Source organism: Sinocyclocheilus grahami, unplaced genomic scaffold (genome assembly GCF_001515645.1).
Source record: "Sinocyclocheilus grahami isolate Dianchi unplaced genomic scaffold, SAMN03320097.WGS_v1.1 scaffold1091.1, whole genome shotgun sequence".
In the NCBI taxonomy this organism is placed as follows: Eukaryota; Metazoa; Chordata; class Actinopteri; order Cypriniformes; family Cyprinidae; genus Sinocyclocheilus; species Sinocyclocheilus grahami.
Window position 1 is genome coordinate 263,823 of NW_015506270.1, and position 24,924 is coordinate 288,746.

Below are 24,924 nucleotides of genomic sequence, written 5' to 3' on the forward strand. Positions count from 1 at the left end.
AAATGTAAGGGGGTCTGAATACTTTCCGTACCCACTGTATGTGCAATATTTTGCACAAACTGAGTTTAATGCCACAGTTATGTTAGAACGCATCTCATTCTTGTTTCTAACCACTAGTAGATGACGGACGGCAAATGACTGTTTTAATGAGCGAGTTATTATTCAAATTTTATTCAAATGGCTGATTCATTCAAAAAGGAGGCAAATGACTACTCCCTCTATGAATGGGTTACTGAATCATTGACTCACTTGATTCGTTCAAAAACGTGGATTCATTCAGTATCGAAACACCGCTGTGTTGCTCGGAAACACAAAAAAGTTCTGCTGTGGCTTTGATTGAAACTTCGTCAGCGAACTTGACCAAAAACAGTCAATAATATATTAACAAATTGCGAACTTCGTGTCTGTTTAACTCACAATGAAGAACTTCCACGCTGACGACATGTTTACATGCGGATGTGAGCGTAAGTGTGCCATCAAAACGGACCGGCTGTGAGATGAGGTGTGTTGGATTTGAAGCAGCGCGCAGACCAATCAGACATCAAAGTACCGCGAGAGACTTTAACACAAAGCGAGAGCTACATTAACACAAAACTTTAATGTTAGGTGGGATTAATCGTGATTGATTTCTGAAAAAGTGTGATTAATTAGTAAAAAATTTTAATAGATTGACAGCACTAATAGTCGTGGTCAGAATTATTGGCACCCTTGGTAAATATGATCAAAGAAGGCTGTGAAAATAAATCTGCATTGTTAATCATTTTGATCTTTAATTATATAAATTCATATAAATCTAACCTTTCATTGGAGAATAAGAATTTAAAATGGGGGGAAATATTATGACAAATGTTTTTCTCTAATACACATTGGACACAATTAACGGCACCCTTTTATTCAATGCTTTTTTGAAACCTCCGTTTGGCATAATAACAGCTCTGAGTTTTCTCCTATAATGCCTGATGAGGTTAGAGAGCACCTGACAAGAGATCAGAGACAATTCCTTCATCCAGAATCTCTCCAGACCCTTCAGATTCCCAGTTCCATGATGGTGCTTCTCCTCTTCAGTTCATTTTCTATAGGGTTCAGGTCAGAGGACTGGAATGGCCATAGCAGAAGCTTGGTTTTGTGCCAAGTGACCCCATTTTTGTGTTGTTTTTAAGGTTTGTTTTTGGATTATTGTCCGTTTGGAAGATCCAAACATGGCCCATTATAAGATTTCTAACAGAGTCAGTCACTTTTTGATGTTTTATCTGTTGATATTTGATAGAATCAAAGATGCCATGTGTCTAAACAAGATGTCCAGGACCTCCAGCAGAAATATAGGCCCACAACATAAAAAATACAGCAGGACATTTAATTGTACACATGGGGTACTTTTTATCCCTGTGTGCACCAAACCCATCTTGTGTTTGTTGCTAAAAATAAATTTTTTTTAGTTACAACTGACCATAGAATCCAGTCCCATTTGAAGTTCCAGTCGTGTCGGACAACAGAATATGCTGGGGATTGTTTTTGGATAAGAGCATTTTCTTTTCTTGATTTTTTTCTTGAAACCCTCCCAAACAACATGTGGTGTAGGTGCTGTTCGATTTTTTTTTTTTTAAGGTTTTCTGACCCTGAGACTCAACTATTTTCTGCAATTCTCCAGCTGTGGTCCTTGGAGGGTCTTTAGCCACTCAAACTCTCCCCCTCACCGTGCATTAGGACGATATAGACACACGTTCTCTTCCAGGCAGTTTCGTAACATTTTCTGTTGATTGGAAATTCTTAATTATTGCCCTGATGGTGGAAATGGGAATTTTCACTGCTCAAGCTCTCTTCTTAAAGTCACTTTCTAATTTGTGAAGCTCAATTATCTTTTGCTGCACATCAGAAATATATTCTTTAGTTTTTCTCATTGTGATGGATGATTAAGGGAATTTGGCCATTGTTTTCCCTCCTATTTATATTCCTGTGAAACAGAAAGCCATGGCTGGATAATTTCATGTTCATAATGGTATGCTCAAAATTGTAAATATGAATGGGAATATACTTCACAGATATTTTAATCATCAAAATTTCTAGGGGTACCAATAATTGTGTCCAATGTGTATTTGAGGAAAATATTTATGTCATAATGATATTTCCCCCCATTTTAAATTCTCCAATGAAAGGTAAAATTTATGTAATTTTTTTAATTAAAAGATCAAAATGATTAATGCAGATTTATTTTCACAGCCTTCTTTGATCATATTTACCAAGGGTGCCAATAATTCTGACCACGACTGTATATACACGTGTTGTCATTTACAATACATGTCTATATAGTTTTTATTAATTTTTATTTCAGTTTTTGTTTTTGTTACTGAAGTACATTGGTTTAACCAAATAGATTTGCCTTGCCAATTAGCCGAAAGAAAATAGGTTTTAGATGGACGTTTTATTTTATTTCAAGTGTGTACCTGCTCATGGTAGCTGGTACGGTAAGCTGACTCCAGAGATTTCTCCAGGAAGTTCAGACTCAACTTGTTAATGGGCGGCTTGAAGAAGTAATCCTTCATCAGACTAAAACAAAGACAATATGGAGAAAACAAGGTGAAAATGAATGACTGAATTACAAAACTACTATTCAAACGAATCTTCTCTCACTCACCTTTCTTCCCTTATCACCTCCACAAAGTGCACGTCGCTTTTCTCCCGAAAGTATTTGGAGCGCAGTGGGAGGATGGCTGAGTGGTCCATGCCGCTGGCGCTGCCTCCTTCTGCGGCCAGACTTCCCACCCAGCTCCTGTCCTTCTCCTGGAGTTTGTCGCACAGAGACGACTGGCTGACTCCCACCCGCTCCTCACACAGAGGACTCAACAGACCATTCAGGGTTTTAGGGCTACGACCTGCAGGAAACTGCGCAAAAGAAACAGAATTCTCTCAAAAGAGTCTTTTGTTTGGGATTCAGACTACACTGAATCAGTTCAAAAGATTCATTTGTTCAGAAATTGGACAATACTGGTTGTGCTATAGAGTTTTCATTCTTAAAAAAAAAAAAAACTGGTTCTAATGCAGATCACTAAAAGATCTACTTCATTTAGGAATCGGACAACACTTGTTGTAACGTAGGTTTAGGATTTCAATTTCTCAAAAAGAACCAGTTCAAAACAGCCATTCATCCAGAAATAAGTTATAATGCCGATCACCAAAAAGAACTAGTTCAAAAGAGTCATTCGTATGGGAATCTGACTACACTGGCCACACTGTGTGATTTCGATTCACTAAACCAGTTCAAAAGTAGGGGTGTAAATCGGATGGTTCATCACAATACGATACGATATCGATTCTCATACCCAGCAATACGAAATTTGCCGATACCTCAAAAAAAAATTCCACGATACGATTATGATACAGGAGTATATCGATTGATTTATCGATATTATATTATATACCTATTTTTAAACAATCATCTACATTTTTATTACACAAATGCAACCAAAAAATATAACATGAACATTTATCTGGAATTTTCACACCCTGTATTTCAATTGGGACATTCACAACAAAAAAAAATAGGCCTACCTTTTTTTTATATATATATATATATATATAATAATAAAGAAAAATAAATAATTGGAAAAAAAAAATAAAAAATCAAGTCACACATAAGATCAGTACATGACAACAGTCAAGAATGTCTTTTAGGTCTCAGTGTGTGAAACAGTGTAAATCCTCATTAGGAAACCACTAAAACAAGGTACTCCAAAAATAAATTAATGCAGAAAAATAAATATTAGGAAAAGAATTACACAAATAAAGCTGTTAAAACTCTGAGACTTTTTTTGGCTGCTACTATGGGCTCAGTGCTAAAAATCCTTTCTACAGAAAACAAAATTACAAGCAATAGCGGAAAATAAATACAATAGAACAAAGACACAAATTCAATACACAGTGTCAGGTTTTTCAGCTCAGTCTAAAATAAATTTTCAGATACAAAAATGTAATAATCAAATATAAAATAACCGCATAGTCTTCACCAGGGCTGCCCAAACTCGGTCCTGGAGGGCCAGTGTCCTGCAGAGTTTAGCTACAACTTGCCTCAACACCTGCCTTTAAGTTTCTAGTATGCCTAGTAAGAGCTTGATTAGCTGGTTCAGGAGTGTTTAATTGGGGTTGGAGCTAAACTCTTCAGGACACCGGCCCTCCAGGACCGAGTTTGGGCAGCCCTGGTCTTCACCGTATAAATTAAATATAGATGAATCATTATTGATGTTACAAAGGATATTTAGTCAGGAGCAGTGAGCATTACTTGTATTTTTCTTTGACACCATTAGGTTTATTATTAGTTTGCTTTCACTTTAAGAACGAAAGCGCAGATCCAATATACTGATACACATCAGTTTTCTTTCTCAACTGTTTACATTAAGACATAGGCCTAACCGACTGTGTTTATTTGTTCATCCATGCACAAAAAAGCGGAAGAGAGTTCAATTTATTATTCGTGACCTGTCGACACGGCTGTCTGTGTGCGTGCGCTTCAAATGTGTGTCTGTGCACAGGAAACATTTCACACAGCACTAGACAGCTCCGTTAACTGTCCCGAGCGTCTTTCATGCTCGCCTTGTGCCTTCGGCCGTCCTTATATCGAGTCCCGATACGTGAGTTTGAACGAGAATGCATAGACGGACATTACGTGAAAATGTGAACAGTGCCAAAATAAAGGTGCCTACAGATATTGATATTTTACACGTGGCATCGATACATCATATCGTCAGACATTTGATCGATGTATCGATCCATATCAATGGATCGTTACACCCCTATTCAAAAGAATAATGCGTTTAGGAATTGGACTACCGTGGTCATGCTGTAGGTTCTTTTATTTATCAAAAATAACTGACAGCACTGTACATTCGATTCACTAAAAAGAGTCTGCTCAAAAGACTTATTCGTCGAGGAATCAGTTCTAATGCGGATTACTTAAAAGAACTGGCTCAAAAGAGTCATTTGTTTGGGAATCTGACTACACTGTCTAGACTGTACGTTTTTGATTCACTAGCAAGAACCGATTCAAAAGATTCATTTGTTCAGGAATCAGACTAAACTGGCTGCACTGTATGTTTTTGATTCGGCAAAAATAAATGTTCGAAAAGATTCAATGATTCAAAAGATTCACTTTTTCATGTACTGGACTACACTGGTTGTGCTGTAGGCTGTGTTTAATTCACCAAAAATAACCATTTGTCCAGTAAGACTTTTTTAGTCAAAAAAGTTGACTAATTAAAAGAACTTTAATTGAACAGTATTTAGTATGGCAAAGAGCAGCGTTTTGGCAAAGTCACATCAAGTCTGCCATCTCCTACTCTTTACTTAGGACTAAAGGTATATGAAAAACTTTAGCTGAAGTGTTGTACTCCCACTAATTACACCAACATTTCATAATATATTTAAACAAATAGCCACTAATGACAACATTTCAGTATCTGCTGAAATTGAGTACACTGGGTTCTTGTGTTAAGGTGTGTGCTTCTATTGTGCAATTACTGAGGCTTCTTTAGTCGGTGTTCATCATTGTTAGTTTTGTACCTTGCAGCTGTTGGCTCGGTGTTCATCCTGGCAGCCATTTCGAGTTGCTTCATCTGCTATCGGATTGTCAGTGACATCTACGGAGATGCTACAGGATGTGCACACAGGCTGCGGAGAGAAAGATGAAAAACGCACTGAAAAGGGTGAGTAAATAACTGACAGAATTGTAATTTTTAATTTAAAACATGTGTAACAAACACAGCATTTGTGTGTGTGTGTGGAGGGCCGTACCTTGCCGTGTGAGAGCGGTTCAGCGACGGCGCAGTGTGTGAGATCTGGAGTGTGTGTGTTTGAGGACAGACTCAAACTGAGCTGGGAACAGCCACACTGAGAGCCCATCTTCCGTCCCGAGATCAGATACGTCTTTAAACCTATACAAACAAAAGACACGCATACAAAAGGTATTGAAATCATTCAGGTCTTTTTCATGCTGCTATTTCCCAGCAGTCCTTAGAAAGCTTTTCTACAAATATATAGCTATTTGTTTACATATTACATACGTTGAACATTTGTTTTTTACTGTTAAAAATGATAGCTGTGGCAAAAAAGTATTTTAGTCATTTCCGATCAGTCGTTTAGAAAGGAAAATGAAAAAGAAACATCAAATTTGGTATTTTTTTGTGTTGTTGTTCAACTGAAAGTAAAAACTTTAACAGGTATAAAATGTTTTTTTTTTTGTTCATTTTATTTTGTTGGAGTTTATGGGGGAAAAAACTGAATTATATAATTGGGCATTATTGTTCAAAGGTCAAATTTTTTCCTTCTTTCTTTTTGTTGTTCAACTGAAGGTAAAAACTTTAACAGGCATCCAATTAATTAATTAGGCCCCTAATTAATTAATTAATCCATTTCATTTTGCTTGAGTTCATGGAAAAAATAGATATAATTTTTCTGTGGGTGCCAATTCCAAAAATCCTGAGCATGTTTTTTATTTATTTATTTTTACGTTATTGTTCAAATGTTTGGGGTCGGGAAGATTTTTCATGTTTTTGAAAACCAAGGCTACATTTCTTTGATAAATAATACAATAAAACAGTAATATTGTGAAATATTATTACCATTTAAAACAACCGTTTTCTATTTTAATGTATTTTAAACTGTAATATGCTCCTGTGATGCAAAGCTGAATTTTCAGCATCATTACTCCAGTCTTCAGTGTCACATGATCCTTCAGAAATCATTCTAATATGCAAAGTTATGAATTTCTTATTATCAACATTGATTCAACAATTGTACTGCTTAATATTTTTGTGGAAACGACAAACCTTTTTTTAAATTCAGGATTCTTTGATGAATAGAATTTTAAACATTTGAATTAGAAATCTTTTAAAATAGTATAGGTGTTTTTAAGACACTTTTGATAAGTGTAATGTATGGAAGCCTGTTTCCACCACTGAAAAAAAAAAAAAAAAAAAAAGGTAATTGTGACTTCTCGCAATTCTGACTTTTTTTCTCAGAACTGTGAAATATAAACTCACAATTCTGACTTTTTTTCTTGCAATTGCGAATTTGTATCTTACAATTCTGAGAAAAAAGACAGAATTGTGGGATGTGGACTTAAACTTGAAAAATGGTGTGTTCTGCAGTTGACAAAATACCTTCTGATGATTATTTATGTTTATTTCGTGCTTTAAGTGAATATGAAAGACGATCGGTTCACGTGTTTGAACTGAGGCAATAGTGATCTGTCACGACACATTAAAGAGCCACAAAACGGTATTTATTGTTTGAATTTCTTTAAAACTGACAAAATCTGAAAGCCGAGAGTCCTGAGACCTTGTTTCATAGCAGAAGTAACCTGCTCTGTATTGTCTGTCGGTGTGTTGTCAGTTTCCTCTTTGCTCTGCGATGTATTTTTCACTGCGTGAGAACATGATGTGTGTAAGTGTGAGAGCGCTATTGTTTGTCGGGGATAGCTACAGTAACTGAGGAGGGCGGGTCAATTGTGAGAAGAAAAAAAAAGTCAGAAGTGTGAGATAAAATTACCTTTTTTTTTATTTTTTTTTATTCACTAAAACGGGTTTCTATAGTAATGTATACTTGCTAAATAAAAATTTTATTTCTTTAAAAATAGAATTAAAATCTGAAGCAACAACCATCAGGATGAATAAGAAATCTGCCATTGACTTGCATAGTTTGAACATTCAGGTTAAAAAATTCTCTAACATGATCTCATTAAAATATGTAACTAGTGCATTGCAATTGTTCGGCATAAAGCATGCAGCTTTAAGCTACACAATTAATGATTTATAACTGTAAAGTGAACTGTAATTGGAGAATCTTGTTTCCGCAAATCTACTTTCCCTGTGAGGGCAAACAAGGTCTGATCCAGCACTGATACTACACAGACACACAACAAGAGCTTGAAAGCACCTGAGCAGGTTCGTTTCAGCACTGATGTTTACATTAAACAACACTTAAGCACGAGGATGAGTGCTTCTGTTGTACCAACACACACACACACACTTTTGAGTGTCCGGTGGAGAGGCTCTGTTGTACCAATAGAGGCTAAAACAAACAGAAAGCGATTACAGCAGGCCAGTATCAGCCTGTTCAAACATACGACTCACAAGCTAACCGTGTTACGCTCATATGTAATAATCTCCTCAAACACACTCAGGCTAAGTGTGAGCGCTAACACTGCTGTGGGAAAATGCCTGTGCATATTTGTACATAAACTACATTGTATAGCCTGCGGGAACACTTTCTCAAAGGCTCCGGCGAGTTCCTTGACGGCTTCTGTGAGATGCGTCTGAGAATAAACAGAGCCGTACTCTCAGTCGTAACTCACCGGAGTAACAAACCCTCACAAAGATCAGCTCTGCTGTTTCTCTCACACACAAACACAATGTAGCACAACTGTGTGATACTCATGCAGTTATTTGATATGTTCACATTATTGTGATAACCGTTATTGTGCACTTTAAACGCGTCACATGCTGCAAGCCAAAAAAAGTAAATTAGGTGAATATATTTTAAATATTAACAACATTTACAAATAAGCAAATGTCAATGTTGATAACAGTGTTATTATTATTATTGAGGAGAAGAGGAAGAGAAGGAAAACATTTAAAAATTATATTTTACATTTTATACTATTGTTATTACTACTAATAATCATATTAATAACAAATATATAATATAATAAATAAATTCTAATATAAATAATATACAAATAAAACCATGTTAAACAAAATTGTATTACATGTTATATTATTAATTATCACTACTACTACTAATAATAATATAATTTTAACATTTTACAATATTACTATTGTTCTTATCACTATTGTTTTCGTCACCGTTATTATCAATACTAATAATTTAACATTTAAAAAAAATATTTTTTAAATCATTTATATTAACATACATACACACACAACAAAATTATAAACAACACTTGTTTTTGCACCCATTTTTCATGAGCTGAACTCAAAGATCTAAGACTTTTTCTATGTACACAAAAGGCCTATTTCTCTCAAATATTGTTCACAAATCTGTCTAAATCTGTGTTAGTGAGCACTTCTCCTTTGCCGAGATAATCCATCCACCTCACAGGTGTGGCATATCAAGATGCTGATTAGACAGCATTATTATTATAAAAAAAGGTACTAAAATAAAAAATTATTGTTCATTATTATTATTAATGATATTAAGAGCTATATTAATAATAAATAACAAACAATATTGTTATGATCATTATCGTTATTATTATTGGTACTAAAATAAAAATGTTCTTATTAATGCTTCTTATTTTTTTATAATATATATATATATATAAAATGTTATTTAATATTAACACTAATATTATTTCTGTAATAATGACCGCAAATATTATTAGTAAAAAACAAGAAACAAAAAAAAGTGTCAACTTAAAAGGAAGAAAAAATACATCCTAATGTAATTATTTTTAACTAGATGCTAATGTTTGGTGTGCAAATTCAAACAGTACATTAACAAAGGAGTCTGTGGTATTAAGATGCGACTTCAGGATGTGGCGATTTTTCCCTCTCGAAATGATGTACGTACTTTCCCATCACCAGCACATACTTTCAGTGCAGAGCGCGAGTATGCAAACTGATATTGAGCCACTGTTTCATGCTCAGCCACAATGAACCACAAACACAGGGCCACTTCAGAACAAGCTCAGAGCCAAAGTACATACAGATCCGTACACATAAATTTGACAGTCGTCCAAACACAATAAGACCGTGGAGGCCACATCAATGAGCCATTCACGAACGTCAAGTCCCTTTTTTGCCTCTTTGTGCCTAGAGACACAGATTAATAAAGACCTGAGCCACAGAGCTAATAAGCTTCTGGGTCAGAACCTGTCTGAGCTGGATGGCCATGTGGACCTGCTCCTCCAAAGAGATCCGGACTCAAGGAAGTCATAAATAGTCCTTTGACCTCTTAAACATGGGAACTGAAAGCAATCTGGGATCAGGGGACATTCTTGCAGTACACACAACCCCGGAGGCACAGTCGTCTTACAGGGAACTGCTATAAAGTAATTCAACATAGCTGGGAATCCCAGCCTGGGATTTAACCATCAGGATCCCCGGACTAGAATTTCCATTCAAGCGCATTAGCATACGTAACCACAAAGAAACTGATTCGTGCAAACATTCGAGAAGGTGCGTCTATAGTTTATCCTACAAAGGTCTTGTAAAAACACAATGAACTTTTATCATAATAGAAGTCATTTCATATAGAAATCAAGATACAGTACACAATGTAGTACATTTAATTTTGAAAATCAGTGGGAGGGTGAGAACCTAGCAACCTATTTTTTTGTGCATGAAACACTGACTAACATTAGTGGCATTCAAAGGGAAAAGCAAGCGGAAGGTGCTTTGCTCTGATGCCATTTCCTCTCTTGCTGTATCTATTGATTTGCCACTGACAACACATTTACATTTACATTTAGTCATTTAGCAGACGCTTTTATCCAAAGCGACTTACAATTGGGGGATACATAAAGCGATTCTTCTTAAAGAGGCAAACAGACACATGAAGTGGTTGTAATACCAAGTTCTTAGACATTGTTCAAATAAGTACAAGCTAGAAAGAGAAGGAATAAATAAAGAGAATTTTTTTTTTTAATGATGAAGTCAATTAGCTTCGAAAGAGATGAGTTTTCAGCTGTCGCTTGAAAATTGTCAGGGATTCAGCATTCCGGATAGGGGTGGGAAGATCGTTCCACCAGCCAGGAATGGTGAACGAGAATGTTCTGGAAAGTGATTTTGAGCCTCTCTGTGATGGTACCACGAGGCGTCGCTCACTAGCGGATCTCAGACTTCTGAAGGGGATGTAAATTCGTAGTAGTGAGTGGAAGTAGGCGGGTGCTGAGCCTGTGGCTGTTCTATATGCAAGCATCAATGTCTTGAACTTGATTCGGGCCGCAACCGGTAGCCAGTGCAAGGAGATGAAGAGAGGTGTAACATGGGCTCTTTTGGGCTTGTTGAAGACCAGTCGTGCCGCTGCATTCTGAATCATTTGTAGAGGTTTGATTGTGCTTGATGGGAGTCCAGCCAGAAGAGCATTGCAGTAGTCCAGCCTAGAGATGACAAGGGCCTGGACAAGAAGTTGTGCAGCATGCTCCGTTAGAAAGGGCCTGATCTTTCTGATGTTGTGCAATGCAAACCTGCAAGATCGAGCGGTCTTTGCAATGTGGTCTTTGAAGGTCAGCTGGTTATCAAAAGTTACACCAAGATTTCTGACCGAAGTTGATGGGGTAATTGTAGAAGAACCTAGCTGGATGGAAAAATCATACTGTAGAGTTGGAGTGGCAGAGAAGACAAGAAGCTCAGTCTTTGCCAGGTTGAGTTTACTGTAACTCACAGTAAACCATTTTGGGTTTACTGTGAGTTCAGTTGGAAACCTTGTGAAGTAGCATCACAAGTGACATAAGTATCATAAGACCACATACAAAGCAAGTGTGAGTGTAATACCAAGCATAAATTTAAAAGATAAATGCAAGCATTTGTTCCTTAGCAGTTGTGTAATGCAGCACACAACAAACAACAACTGGTGAAGTAGTAGTCAAGACTTTAAATATTATAATAACTGTGGAGACGTGCTGAAATGGCGTTTGGTCTCTTACTGTATTGCGTACCTTGTCAGTGTTGTGTGCTTTGCTTGGTCATTTGTTGGGATAAACAGGAAAGTGTGTCCAGCTGAATTCAATTTGAGTTTTGTTAAACGAATTAAAAAGAAGCTTAGTTTACCGCGGAAGCAGTCGCGGCTACGGTCGTGTGAAGACCGAAGAGTGTAAAGACCATCGACTCTACCGTGCGACTCCACCGGGCAGAGACACCGGCAAAGGATAAGTATCGCTTTTTATCTCTCCTCTTTCCACTTCCGTTTCAGTTTTTTATAATCTGTTTCTTACTATGTGTCAGTAAGTTATTTTAGCATGTGTGTTTGCCTCAGTGTTATTTTTTTAGGATTACTGATGAACTAATGTACTTTGATTTGTATTAGTTATCTGTTTTAGTTTTAGTTACAGTTGTAGTAATGTTGTCATTTTATTATGTCTATACAGGCTTTTTATTAAGTTTATTTTATTTATTTTGAATTATTTCAGTACTTCAACATACAAAATGGAAATGAAATAATATATATATATATTGAATGTATTTAATATATATGTGTATATATACACATGTATATGTGTGTGGCTGTATATACACATATGTAGTTGTTTTTTGGTGTTTGGCTAAGTGTTATGTTAGAATCATTATTATACACTTATACCTTTTGTTCTTTAATATTTTGAATTGTTTTTAGCTTTATTTTTGTTTTCATTTAAATGTTTTAGTTTTGAAATGTTGTTGTATGCATTTGTCATTTTTATTTAATTTATCTTATTTTCTTAAAAGCTTTTAGCTTTAATTACTTTCTTATTTGTGTATGTTTGAATTGTTTTTAGCTTTATTTTTGTTTTCATTTAAATGTTTTAGTTTTGAAATGTTGTTGTATGCATTTGTCATTTTTATTTAATTTATCTTATTTTCTTAAAAGCTTTTAGCTTTAATTACTTTCTTATTTGTGTATGTTTGAATTGTTTTTAGCTTTATTTTTGTTTTCATTTAAATGTTTTAGTTTTGAAATGTTGTTGTATGCATTTGTCATTTTTATTTAATTTATCTTATTTTCTTAAAAGCTTTTAGCTTTAATTACTTTCTTATTTGTGTATGTTTGAATTGTTTTTAGCTTTATTTTTGTTTTCATTTAAATGTTTTAGTTTTGAAATGTTGTTGTATGCATTTGTCATTTTTATTTTATTTCTTTTCTTTTCTTAAATGTGTGTGTATATATATATATATATATATAGTATTTATAGAGTTTTAGCTTTTAGTTTTAATTACTTTTTCTTATTTGTAAGTTGCTTTGGATAAAAGCGTCTGCTAAATGACAAAGTAAAGTAAAGTAAAATATTAAAGGGATAGTTCACTCAAAAATGAAAATTCTGTCATTAATTACTCACCCTCATGTCGTTCCAAACCTGTAAGACCTTCGTTCATCTTCGGAACACAAATTAAGATATTTTTGATGGAATCCCGAGAGCTTTCTGATCCTACCATAGACAGCAAGGATCCTAACACGATCAAGGTCCAGAAACGTAGCAAGGAGTAGGGTTGGGTACCGAAACCCGGTACCCATGTAACGGTATGTACTACAACCGAATCAGAACGCAGATTTCGGTGCCATGCCGGAGCAATCGATTGAAATATTTGTCCTCTGGTTCTTCGAAACGGACGTAAGCATCATCATCACTGGCACCGCACATGAAAAATAATTTCCCGACTGAGAAAATGCACGTGAACAAGTTGAAAAGCTCTAATAATACAAATTCAACAAATCTTTGTAGTAACGAGAGTGTCCATGTTGTTTTCACATTCTTGTTGCTTTAAAAGCACAAATGAGAGCATCCGACGAGCGCGTGAATGCAGTAATTACACTTGCTCTGATGGCAGCAGGTAGCCTTCCGTTAACTAAGCTAAACATGCTTAAATTAAAATGCCTAAAGCTAAACTTCCCTTGTATTCATATTTCTAAACCTGTTGTCCAACAAAAGAGAACATTATAACCTTTTTACTCCACAACACCAGTCAAATGCTTCCTTCTTGATCTGATGAGGCTTCTTGTCACAGAATGAGGCAGAAAATATGTTCCATAGGCTACTTTAAAAAGAATACATCGATTAGCAATGGATTATAAATATACTTAATTATGATGAAAATACCAGAGTTGGCTTGAATAACACAGATAAACTATATTGTCGCAGTCGAGTGTTTATTGTCTTTGTTTTATCATTCAAAACGTTTATATGTTCTGTTTACTCAGTTACAGCTATAATAATGATGCGTTTGTCCATATAAGGCATTTCCTGGAGGGCAGGGCTCGACGCTTACTTTTCTTTTTAGGAGCACTTGTGCTCCTAACTTAAAAAATTTAGGAGCACGTTCAAAATTTTAGGAGCACCGCAGTAGTTTTCAGTCGCAAATGCGACTGAAATGGTCGCACTGTCGAGCCCTGCTGGAGGGTCATGAGTTCCGCTACTTCTGTCCCTAGTTCCCGCCCGGAACTGCTTCCAGTGTACAACAGTGAGCGCAAGCTACATTAAAGTGATTATTACGTTTTGAATATGGATATTTTTCTTACAAAAACGCATCGATTCGCTACAGAAGGCCTTTGTTCACCCCCTAGAGCCGTGTGAGACACTTTTTTTTATGGATGGGCGCATTTTATTTAACTGCTTTTGGACGGATGCATGCAACACCTGCTGAGTGGCATTAAACAGCTTGAAAGATCAAAGACCATTTTTAATATAGCTCCGACTGGATTCGTCTGAAAGAAGAAAGTCATATACAGAATAAGAAACAAGTTAAAAATCAAATGAAATCAGTATTAACAAAAATAATTTGTAGAGGTGGCACAGAAGAACACAAAAGTGTTGTTTGATGTACTTTCAGACATTTAATGTGGTTCAGAAGTGGAATGAGTGCAATTAAATCCATAAATCCATGATGATATTAATGTTTTAAATATAAAATTTTGAATATAGAAATATTAAATGATTTAAATAACTGAAAAGATACTTTAAAAATGAAACTAAAACTGCCAGCAGGTGGCGGCAAGTCACTGATTTTTATCACTGAATCATTCATTCAATTGATTCATTCGAACGGCTTATTCATTCAAGAGTGACTGTCTTTATGAATGGGTAATCATGAATTACTGACTCACTAGATTCGTTTAAAAAAACTGTTCGTTCATAAACGAAACACCGCTGTGTTTGAATGGAGATGCGCAGCGGCTCCGCTGTGTTTTTGTTTTTAAACTATTTTCGACGACGAAATAGAGCAAAATCAGACAATAGTGTTATAGTCAGACAATGTAAGTAACTTAAAATTAACTTCTTGTTTATTGAATTGTATTGTATTAAATCAGTTATCACATTTACAAACTCCCTTAAAAATCATTCAAAGCTGTCACTCATCATCTTAGTTCATCGCGAGCTCACATTTATAATCAACGAAGCTCTCTACACTGTGTGATGAATCTCTTATTTACACCCTGTCTACACTTTGCTTATGAAGGATTGGTGAGATATGTCTGTGATACATTACTCGACGCTGCAAAAACACGTAGAAAGCTTTGAAGCTTCCCTGAGCGCAATCACAAGTATGATGATGATCGGGTCAGTCGCACTGGTGCTCCTAAAATAAATTTCATAGTCGCACGCAGTAGTTTTCAGTCGCAAATGCGACTGAAATGGTCGCACTGTCGAGCCCTGCTGGAGGGTCATGAGTTCCGCTACTTCTGTCCCTAGTTCCCGCCCGGAACTGCTTCCAGTGTACAACAGTGAGCGCAAGCTACATTAAAGTGATTATTACGTTTTGAATATGGATATTTTTCTTACAAAAACGCATCGATTCGCTACAGAAGGCCTTTGTTCACCCCCTAGAGCCATGTGAGACACTTTTTTTTATTTTTATGGATGGGTGCATTTTATTTAACTGCTTTTGGACTGATGCATGCAACACCTGCTGAGTGCCATGAAACAGCTTGAAAGATCAAAAACTATTTTTAATATAACTCCGACTGGATTCGTCTGAAAGAAGAAAGTCATATACCTAGGATGACTTGAGGGCGGGTAATTTATGGGCTAATTTTCATTTTTTGGTGAACTAACCCTTTAATAGTGAGATCTGTACTGTTAAACGACTGCAGCGAGCTTGCCCTGCATTCACTTTCTGTCACATGACCTTTGACCCAAGCAACTGTGGTCTTTGCCCTGCTGGGTCACATGCCCCTACTGAACTCCAAAAGAGACAACTTTACGCATCTAGAGTGCCTGGGTTTACCCCAAAACATATCTTTTGGCTGACGAAAAGACTCGGTGGAAATTTAACAAGCTAATTAGTGCAATGCAATGACAACCTGTCTCTTACTCTCAATGGGCCTCTTCCTCTGAAAGACGGTAGTAACTTACTCCCACTCTCTCTCTCTTCCTCTCCTGGCTAACCACAATGTTTCCACTCGTTCTGCCAACCTCCGTAGTGCAGACAAAAACAGAGGGAAGGGGATCAGAGAGGAACAAAAGATGCAGAGTTGATAAAGTGGTAAAATCGAACAGACTAGGTCAGCGTGTTAAGCATTAAATTGCTTTCTGTTGGTAATTTTTTTGGGGTGCAATCGGTTGGGGTTCGTCTCGCAAAACCTGATAACGTCACGTTCTGAGCTGAATAAAAGGTTGCTCGTCTGCTCTGGGCCAGATGTTTTCACGCAGTTTCCTGTTTGCTCATCTTTGTTTTCTCTTTATGAATGTGCCTCAGACTTTTCCACTCGTCCATTAGCGCCATTCTTTCTTCTTTCTGACTTCCTGTCTCCGGCTCGCTTTCCGCATGTGTGTCTTCTGTGAACTGTGTCCTTGCTGTTCTGCTGATAATTCTGTTTCCATTTATCTCGCTTTCTCAGAGATGGGCGGGGAATGACAAGACGAGTAGAAGAGGACGGAGAAAAATAGAGAGTGTGTGTCCAGTGAGGTTTCTGATGACACCATATTAGGACACAGTGATGAGCCTAAGGATACTGCTCAAATCTTACCCTCCCCACTCGCTTAAAACTTTATTGGAATGACAAATTTGTTTTGTATTGCCAAAGCAATGACATAAAAAAAACAAAAACAAGATTAAGCTATGAAATATTAAAGTAAGTACAAGCCACAATAATAAATGTGCTGTGCAAATTAACAATTTACTAAATGTAGGACGGTCATTTATGTAATGACAGATGTAATGCCTTATGTGATTAGACTCTGAAGTAAACACACACTGCTATGATTGATTAATAGTTGTGTGTGTTTGACAGCCTATATGCTTCATAAATGGACGCTGCTGTGATTTAGGTTAAAAATGCATAAATACTCTGTACTTCTCAAGCGATCTGTAACAACAGACAAAGCAATAATGATCACGTAATAAAAAGTTACTTACACTGTGTGTTGTGACATGACTGTCAGATCCAATATAGTCGGCAAAAGCATCGTCTTTTAGTTTCAATCTTTCTGAAAATCCTGCATTGAATTGTGCCTTGTTTGTAAATGAATTCACGATAAAATTAAATGAACAAAGGACCGAGTTCATGAAATCAAGTTTATCGTTTGGTTTCTACGTAGACCTGTGTTCGCCTCTCTCGTTATTTACACAACGTGCATGAATCGGTGGGTGGGGCTAAGCAGGTGACCCGCCACAATATCAAAACTGACTGCCTCAATTAGATTTTCCAAAGGGAAAACAAAACAAATACAAATACACCATGCTATAGGGCAGGCTATGCCTAATATAAAATAACAAATAACTTACATAAAGTTTAAATAGGTATACAAAACTGGAAATAGGCCAAGTAAACATGTATAATATATATAACCAAATAAATAAGTATAACGTTTATTAGCAAAACGAGTAAGAAAACTTGGAGGCACACCTTGATGTCAAATAAAATAAATAAATGACGCAAAGTTTAAATAAAGTAAAAATCAGCAAATAATGTGGAACCAATTAAATAAGAAACAAATGTTTAAAAAAAAAACTTCCAAAATCACCTTAGATAAACGGCAAAAGTCAACAGGCTTTTCAAAATCCAAAATATTGCCAAACAGGCGCTTTTGCATCTCGTTTCGATACTAAATCATCCGCGATAGTCTTGTCTGTCTCACTCACTCTTCTTGTCAGTCAGCTCGACTCAATCTCCTCACTGGAGAAATGAAATCTGATCTGTGATGCAACTGTTGTTCGGCACGCTACATTGAGCAACCGCGTTCAGTTTTTAAATTGTAGTGTCTGTTCTTTTACTGAACTAAATTATTTTTATTTCGATAAAAAATCTAAACGACAGTGGGGGTCGGTGACACGGTGGGCAAGTGACGTAACCGGTGTTGCGGCTTAACACCGGTATCACCGTCAACACCTGTATTTCTGAAGGAAACCGACTGTCTTTAGAAAATGTCCAATTCCATCTTGCATGTAATGCCTGGTAAAGCAGCGTTTGTGAGCGGAGCACTGCTTTGAGTACAGTCGTTACCGGGGAAACCTCTATCTCTGCTGCTCCAAAAGTGCCTCCTGTTGGCAGAAAATGATTTTGCATTTTCAATAAGCTCGTCTAATTTACGCAGCAAACATTTTTTGCTTGTTATCAGAAATAATCTACTCTTGAGGGACTTTGCTGTTGTTATTGATTCTTTGGTTTATTAAGTTCGGGCCACAAAAGCGCACATACGCAGTAACATTTGTTTATGTTGTTGCCGTTGAAAACGTCTATATAAGCGGTTTTTAGACTAACGAGAAAGTTTTGAGTTCTGAAACTTACAGAATGTTTTTATAGCACAATGACCTCATATATCAAAAGATCAAGTGAATTTTGATTTCTCAGTTCATGACCCCTTTAAAAGTAAGTGGCAGGACAAAGACATCCAAAGAAGTTCTGCTTTAAAGGTAATGAATTTAAAGTTTAGCCTACTTTTTTTGAATTTTTAAGTTGTTTGACACCGTCTACTCTCAATACAATGCCAGAAACATGATTTTGTTGTTGTTGTTTGTTTATAGGTACAGAAGCTGTTGTGGTTGAATGTTTGCAGGTATCTCTTGCTCTTTCTCCCTCCATTAAAACTCTGTTGTTTTGGTTACAACTAGGGGTGTGCGATATATATCGTCTGCGATTTGACATTATCGAGTATTTTGCAAAAACCATTCAAAACATCCCTACAGAGCGCACGCATACATTACGTGAAGTCTAGACTAGTGCGTGTGCGCATTTAGTGTGTTTTCTTTCACTGAATGATTCAGTCTGTTAAAATGCATTTAGAATGATCACAAATTCAAGACATGGCAGAAAATGTATATATTTATACCACTACATATAGTTATTCAATTTCACACGAAGAGTGCCGTTTTTCTCCAAAAATTACCATGATTACAAATGTGACATTGAATTCAATAAACAATAAGTTAATTAAAGCGATAGTTCACCCAAAAATGAAAATGTGATGTTTATCTGCTTACCCCCAGGGCATCCAAGATGTTGGGGACTTTGTTTCTTCAGTAGAACACATTTGATGATTTTTAAGTCCAACCGTTGGAGTCCATCAGTCTTATAATGCATGGCAATGGTAGCAAAGTCTATAAGAGTAAAAAAAAACATGCACAGACAAATCCAAATTAAACCCTGTGGCTCGTGACGACACGTTGATGTCCTAAGACACGAAACGATCGGTTTGTGCCAGAAACCGAACAGTATTTATATAATTTTTTTACCTCTAATACACCGCTATGTCCAACTGCTTCGAGCACGCACACGACTTCCGGTGCGTGAGGCAGAAACCGAACAGTATTTATATCATTTTTTACCTCTAATACACCACTATGTCCAACTGCTTTGGGCGCGCGCACGGCTTCCGGTGCGCAAGATGTGTACGCGCTCTGGCATAGTTTACGTTAATGGGTGTGTTGTCGCGGGAGGAGCAAACGACAGACAGTTTATTAACAGAAAATAAACAGTGTCCAGAAAAAAGGGAATCAAGTGTCCAAAATAAACAGGGGATCTGGTGTCCTCGTCGTGCTGTGGGGTTCGTGCAGGGAAGGGCAGTGGTCAGGAAAGAAGGAAGGGTCCAGGTAAGGGGCGGAGTCCAGCGGCCGCACGCGCTCCCCTCTCTGGTCCGGGGCACAAGGGGCGGCGGCTTCTATCAGCAGCTTCGTCCTTCTCGCAGCCCATGGCGCTTGAAGGGACTAGACGGCCCAGCATCCTTGCCCGACGGCAGTGTAACGGGTGCGGTTCTCGTCCGGACTGCGGGTCCGGCAGCTCACGACTCAGGCGGCACGGGAGTTCCTCTACGCACCCCTCCTGGACCCACGAGGACACCAGCGTGCATGCAAGGGGAAGAGACCGGTCTCCTGAGGAGAGGCGCGCTTGGCATTTAAACAGTGGTGGTGATGAGGCTCCATTCGGATCAGGTGTGCCCCATCACACACCACCAGCCCTGGCTATTTCAGTGCCCCTCCTCTCTCATGTCGGGAGCCTGGCGAAGGGCGGCGATTAAGGGACGGGGTGATGCTGATAATTAGGGGGAGCCAGCCGACTCGTCAAAGTGTGTTGATATCCAGCCGAAGAGCAATCAACCATAATTTCAGGCGAGCAGGTTCAGAAGTCCGTTTGAACAATCCGGATAAGCGCAAGTAAGTACCATTTTGTCTTTTTCTTTTTTGATTTTTTTCATGTTTTAAATCATTTCAAATATCAGTATTCAACGTTTTATGTTTAATATATCAAAACATTATTTATGCATTTGTAATTGCAGGTTAAATGCATTCATGTCTGGCATTTAACAAAATACATGTGTGTAAATGCCACTTCAGATGCAGCTTCTGTGTTGATTTCATTTGCTTGGTAACAGCCCAAATGTCTTATTATTCGAATTCCCTGATTAAATGTAAGAATTTGACTCAAAAGATATTGGACACTTTTAGAAAAAAACGGCTTTATAAAGGTAAAAATGCCCATAAAATGCAAAAATCAGTTTAAACTTATTGGAAAAGATTAATTTCTATCAGTATGAACTGACCACCACACAGAATATGAAGAATATTAAAAACATTAGGAGTCAGCTGTCTTCGGCAGTCCTTAAGGTACCAGCAGAATAACACACTCAGCAAAATATCGTCTAATTATGGTTATCGATAAAATACCAGAAAATAGAGATATAATTGTCAATATCGCACACCCCTAGTTACAACACTGAAATGATGCCAGGGAGTGCAAAGGGGGTCCCTCTCTCTTTTCCATCTCACTCAATCACGCTCACTCATTCTCCCTGGTGTCAAGCACACAGCATGACGCACAGGGTGAGCGAGCTGCGTCATACTGACACACACGGACCTACAGCAATGTCCCTCAGAAGAACAGTGACCAAAATGTATGAGACACATACTTTTCTCCATTTCTCTCCCTTGGACAAGCACACAACGGCACAACAGTTTGCTGAATCATTGATACATTAAACTGTATCCTGTCCCAAGAGCACATTATCATCCAATAGCATGATTGGGCATTCTACCTCACGGTCTCATTTCTCTCTCACACACACATTATATCTGATAAACACCCCAAGAAGCCACTCTGAAAGCGAGAGTTGAAACTGCAGAAGTGCAACACCTATGTTTCACAAACTTGTGCATATCTCTCACCCCATGTTCATTGATTAAATATTTAGGGACATTTACATTTACATATTAGGCAGACGCTTTTATCCAAAGTGACTTATATTGCATTCAAATCTCAGTACTCTCAGCTCTGTTTAACACATTCTAAATGTAGATTTATTTTGCAGTATACCAAAAAATCTGGACCGTGCAAAACAAACATATAATTTATATTCAAAAATCACTGAATCGCATCATAAACTTCTACTGTTTTCATATAAAGCTAATTATAATTACTAGACTAACCAACACATACCAAATAAAATAAAAAATTCATTTAAATTTAAAATCATCAGTAAATGCATTAACAAAAAAATTTACAAATCTAAATAAATTGCTTAAATAAATTGGTAAATTAATTAATTAATTGGTTAACGGTAAGTTCCCCTACTATATACAATGAAAAACTGTATTGGACGTTACATGTAATTTTACGGTAATACACAGTTTTTGGAAGTGAAAAAGAACATAATTTACAGTAGTGATGCACTGAATGTTCGGCAACTGAAATTATTCAGCCGAAAATAGCAAAAAAAGCTATTTCGGTGTTCGGCCGAATAAGCGAAAAGAATAAATTGTACCGAACAATGACGTGACGTGATCAAATAGAGGCGCGCGCTAATGCAGTAATTTACAGTAGTGATGCACTGAATGTTCGGCAACTGAAATTATTCAGCCGAAAATAGCAAAAAAAGCTATTTCGGTGTTCGGCCGAATAAGCGAAAAGAATAAATTGTACCGAACAATGACGTGATCAAATAGAGGCGCGCGCTAATGCAGCAAACACGATGGCAGTGTGGAAACATTTAAAGCTGTCCGAGAAAGACACAAAAATCATAAGCACCGACAGCGAGAGACTGTTTAGTATTGCATCTCATGTCTCCGATGAGAAGTGTAAAGGGTGGTTGTTTCTTGTTACTGTATGATGACTGAAATCGCGAAATGCCCTTAAACAATTAAATAAACTGCAGAATGTTATGTTTTCTAATACACGCAGGAATTGCACGTGTTCAAACAGCGCTGCACGAGCTCACGACGGTAGGGTTCAAAGTTCAAAGCACGAGGGAAATCTGCGCTGAAACTGTTACTCATCAGTTGCTCAGACACAAAGCATGTGACAATGTGATACGTGCAACAAACGTCTTCCCAAATTCGTAATGAGAATCATTTGTCAACAAAAAGAAGCACTGAGGTCTTCCTGCGGGTTTCTGCCTAAATAAAAGTTGAGAAAAAGCAAGAACTCCATCAACATTAATAAATGTTATTATTGTAATTTTACTGTTGTTCTGTAAAAAAAATAAAAAAAAATTAAATGAAAATAATAATTACAACAGCTCTGTTAAAACATTCATTGTAAAATGTACACAGTGTTCAGACTAGGATCTATATTATTTTCTAATGTTTTAAAAGAAGTCTCTTCTGCTCAGCAAGGCTGCGTTTATTTGTAAGGCAAAAAAATACATGCCTGATTCAAGAAGGGAGTCTAACAAATGGCCAAAAAAAATATTATTTTACTAACTTAATCATTTTAAGTTGAGTTGTGTTTTATTAGTAGGCCTATTATATCTGCTAGAATGTTAAAAAATGTTCAGTGTTAAGTAAATATTTTTAGACTAGGATCTATATTATTTTCTAATGTTTTAAAAGAAGTCTCTTCTGCTCAGCAAGGCTGCGTTTATTTGTAAGGCAAAAAAATACATGCCTGATTCAAGAAGGGAGTCTAAAAAATGGCCAAAAAAAATATTATTTTACTAACTTAATCATTTTAAGTTGAGTTGTGTTTTATTAGTAGGCCTATTATATCTGCTAGAAGGTTAAAAAATGTTCAGTGTTAAGTAAATATTTTTTAATTGTTTTTAGCCATTTAATTTGTGCAATTTGTGGTTTTGAAAAACAGTGTTTGGTATTCGGCCTTCAGCCCAGTGTTTAATTTTGTTCGGCTTCGACCAAGAATTTTCATTTCGGTGCATCCCTAACTTACAGTGAATAACCGTAAATTGACATTCCCAAAACTCCCTGCATTACATTTCACATTTGATGTTTTTTCATTGAAATAACTATGTTTATTCTTAGTTTATCAGTTGTGTACATTAGGGTTGTTTATTTGTTTGTTTCATGTTACCATGATGGTGTTTAGTGTTTGTGAGAATGACACTGGGCACCTTCTATTTATGTTATTATTTAATAGCTGCTTGTGATGGGCTTTGATTCATCGTGTGACTTTCTCATCACCATTAGGGTTGGGTATCGATTGGGTTTTTTACGATACCGGTACCAAATCGATACTTTTAAAACGGTATTGGTGCCTAAACGGTGCCTGAACAGATACTTAAAAAAAATAATATAAAAGAGCCACAAAAAAAAAAAACGATGGATAACATTAAAAATATTAAAAATAAATATACATAGCATTCACATGCTCCTCGGATGCTCTCATTTCCCGAGTTGTGCTTCTAAGGCTAATAAATGTATTTCACGATCTGAGTCATTATTTAATACAAAACAATATTTAATACAAAACCACATATAATGTTTCTACTGTATCTCTGTCAATCACTCTGATATTTAGTTAAAATGAGTGAATTGACTGAGTGCTGTCTGTCACTGTCTTTAATCAGTTCTCTGAATGACTGTATGGTATGCCACTATGTTTTATATTAAATATTACATTTTTAAATGAAAATAGCAACATGATCGGTGATATAGTATGCGTTCATATGTGTTAAGGGCTAGATTTTCGCTGAAGGAAACACAGCAAAAACTTTACAGTAGATGGGAAACTGATTGCTCCCTCGTGACCTTTTGTAAACTGTATTTATGACAAAGAACTGCACATATACAGATATTATAACAATCTATCGATAAACACACACCTTGTGTCCTCTGTTTCTGTTCGAGTCTGCTCGCGCTGCACTGCCGCGGTCTGCGGATTGAAGAGCACGCTGAAAGACGGGGAGGAGACGAAGTCTGCCGCCGTTTTTCTATGAAGTTTAAAGGGGACTGACTCGGAGTCGATCACGAATTTGTGTACGGAGTTAATCGCTATAGCCCCGCTAAAAATGGATTAGCGACGCCCATGCTTCTTACGTCAATTTCGGAGAACCAGGACAAATATTTCAATCGATCGCTCAGTAATTTAAGGACAAAAATTTTAAATATATACAAAAAATTTAAAAATTAAATAAAATACAAATAAAAAATTATTAAACAATGTTATTCTAAAAGGGTTTAGGTTCAAATACATGCAAATAAAATGGAATAATAAATAAATTACACAAATTGTAAATATATACAAATAAATTAAAATAAATAAAATAAAGAACGACAAAATGTTATTCTAAAAGGGTTTAGGTAAAATACACGCAAATAAAAGGTAATAAATAACTAAGCAACATCAAATAAAAATAAATTAATTACACAAAATGTAATTGTGAAAATGTTTAAATAAAACAAAAATAAAATAAAATATAAAAATAAAATAATATTAAATATAGAAAAAATATGAATTAAACCAAATGTAATTCCAAAAGAGTTTAATATATAAAAATAAAAAAATACTACAACTATTACTACTACTACTACTATTAATAATAATAATAATAATAATAAT

At 36.4% G+C, this 24,924-nt stretch overlaps 1 protein-coding gene and 1 long non-coding RNA gene across 3 annotated transcripts in view; one reads left to right on the forward strand and one right to left on the reverse strand.

The window, feature by feature from the left end:
* Positions 1-6,531, forward strand: part of LOC107566673 (uncharacterized) — a 17,294-nt gene extending 10,763 nt beyond the window's left edge. Inside the window, exon 3 of the long non-coding RNA XR_001606536.1 lies at positions 6,339-6,531. This is a non-coding gene — a long non-coding RNA (uncharacterized lncRNA). The remainder of the gene's footprint in view (positions 1-6,338) is intronic.
* adcy9 (adenylate cyclase 9) overlaps positions 1-24,924 on the reverse strand; it is a 46,366-nt gene that overhangs the window by 7,117 nt on the left and 14,325 nt on the right. For both annotated transcript variants that reach the window (XM_016252183.1, XM_016252182.1), the window contains exons 2-5: positions 5,782-5,921; positions 5,551-5,658; positions 2,633-2,880; positions 2,442-2,544 (exon numbers count right to left, since the gene is read on the reverse strand). In XM_016252183.1, coding sequence (XP_016107669.1) covers positions 2,442-2,544; positions 2,633-2,880; positions 5,551-5,658; positions 5,782-5,921 — 599 coding nt within the window. The remainder of the gene's footprint in view (positions 1-2,441; positions 2,545-2,632; positions 2,881-5,550; positions 5,659-5,781; positions 5,922-24,924) is intronic.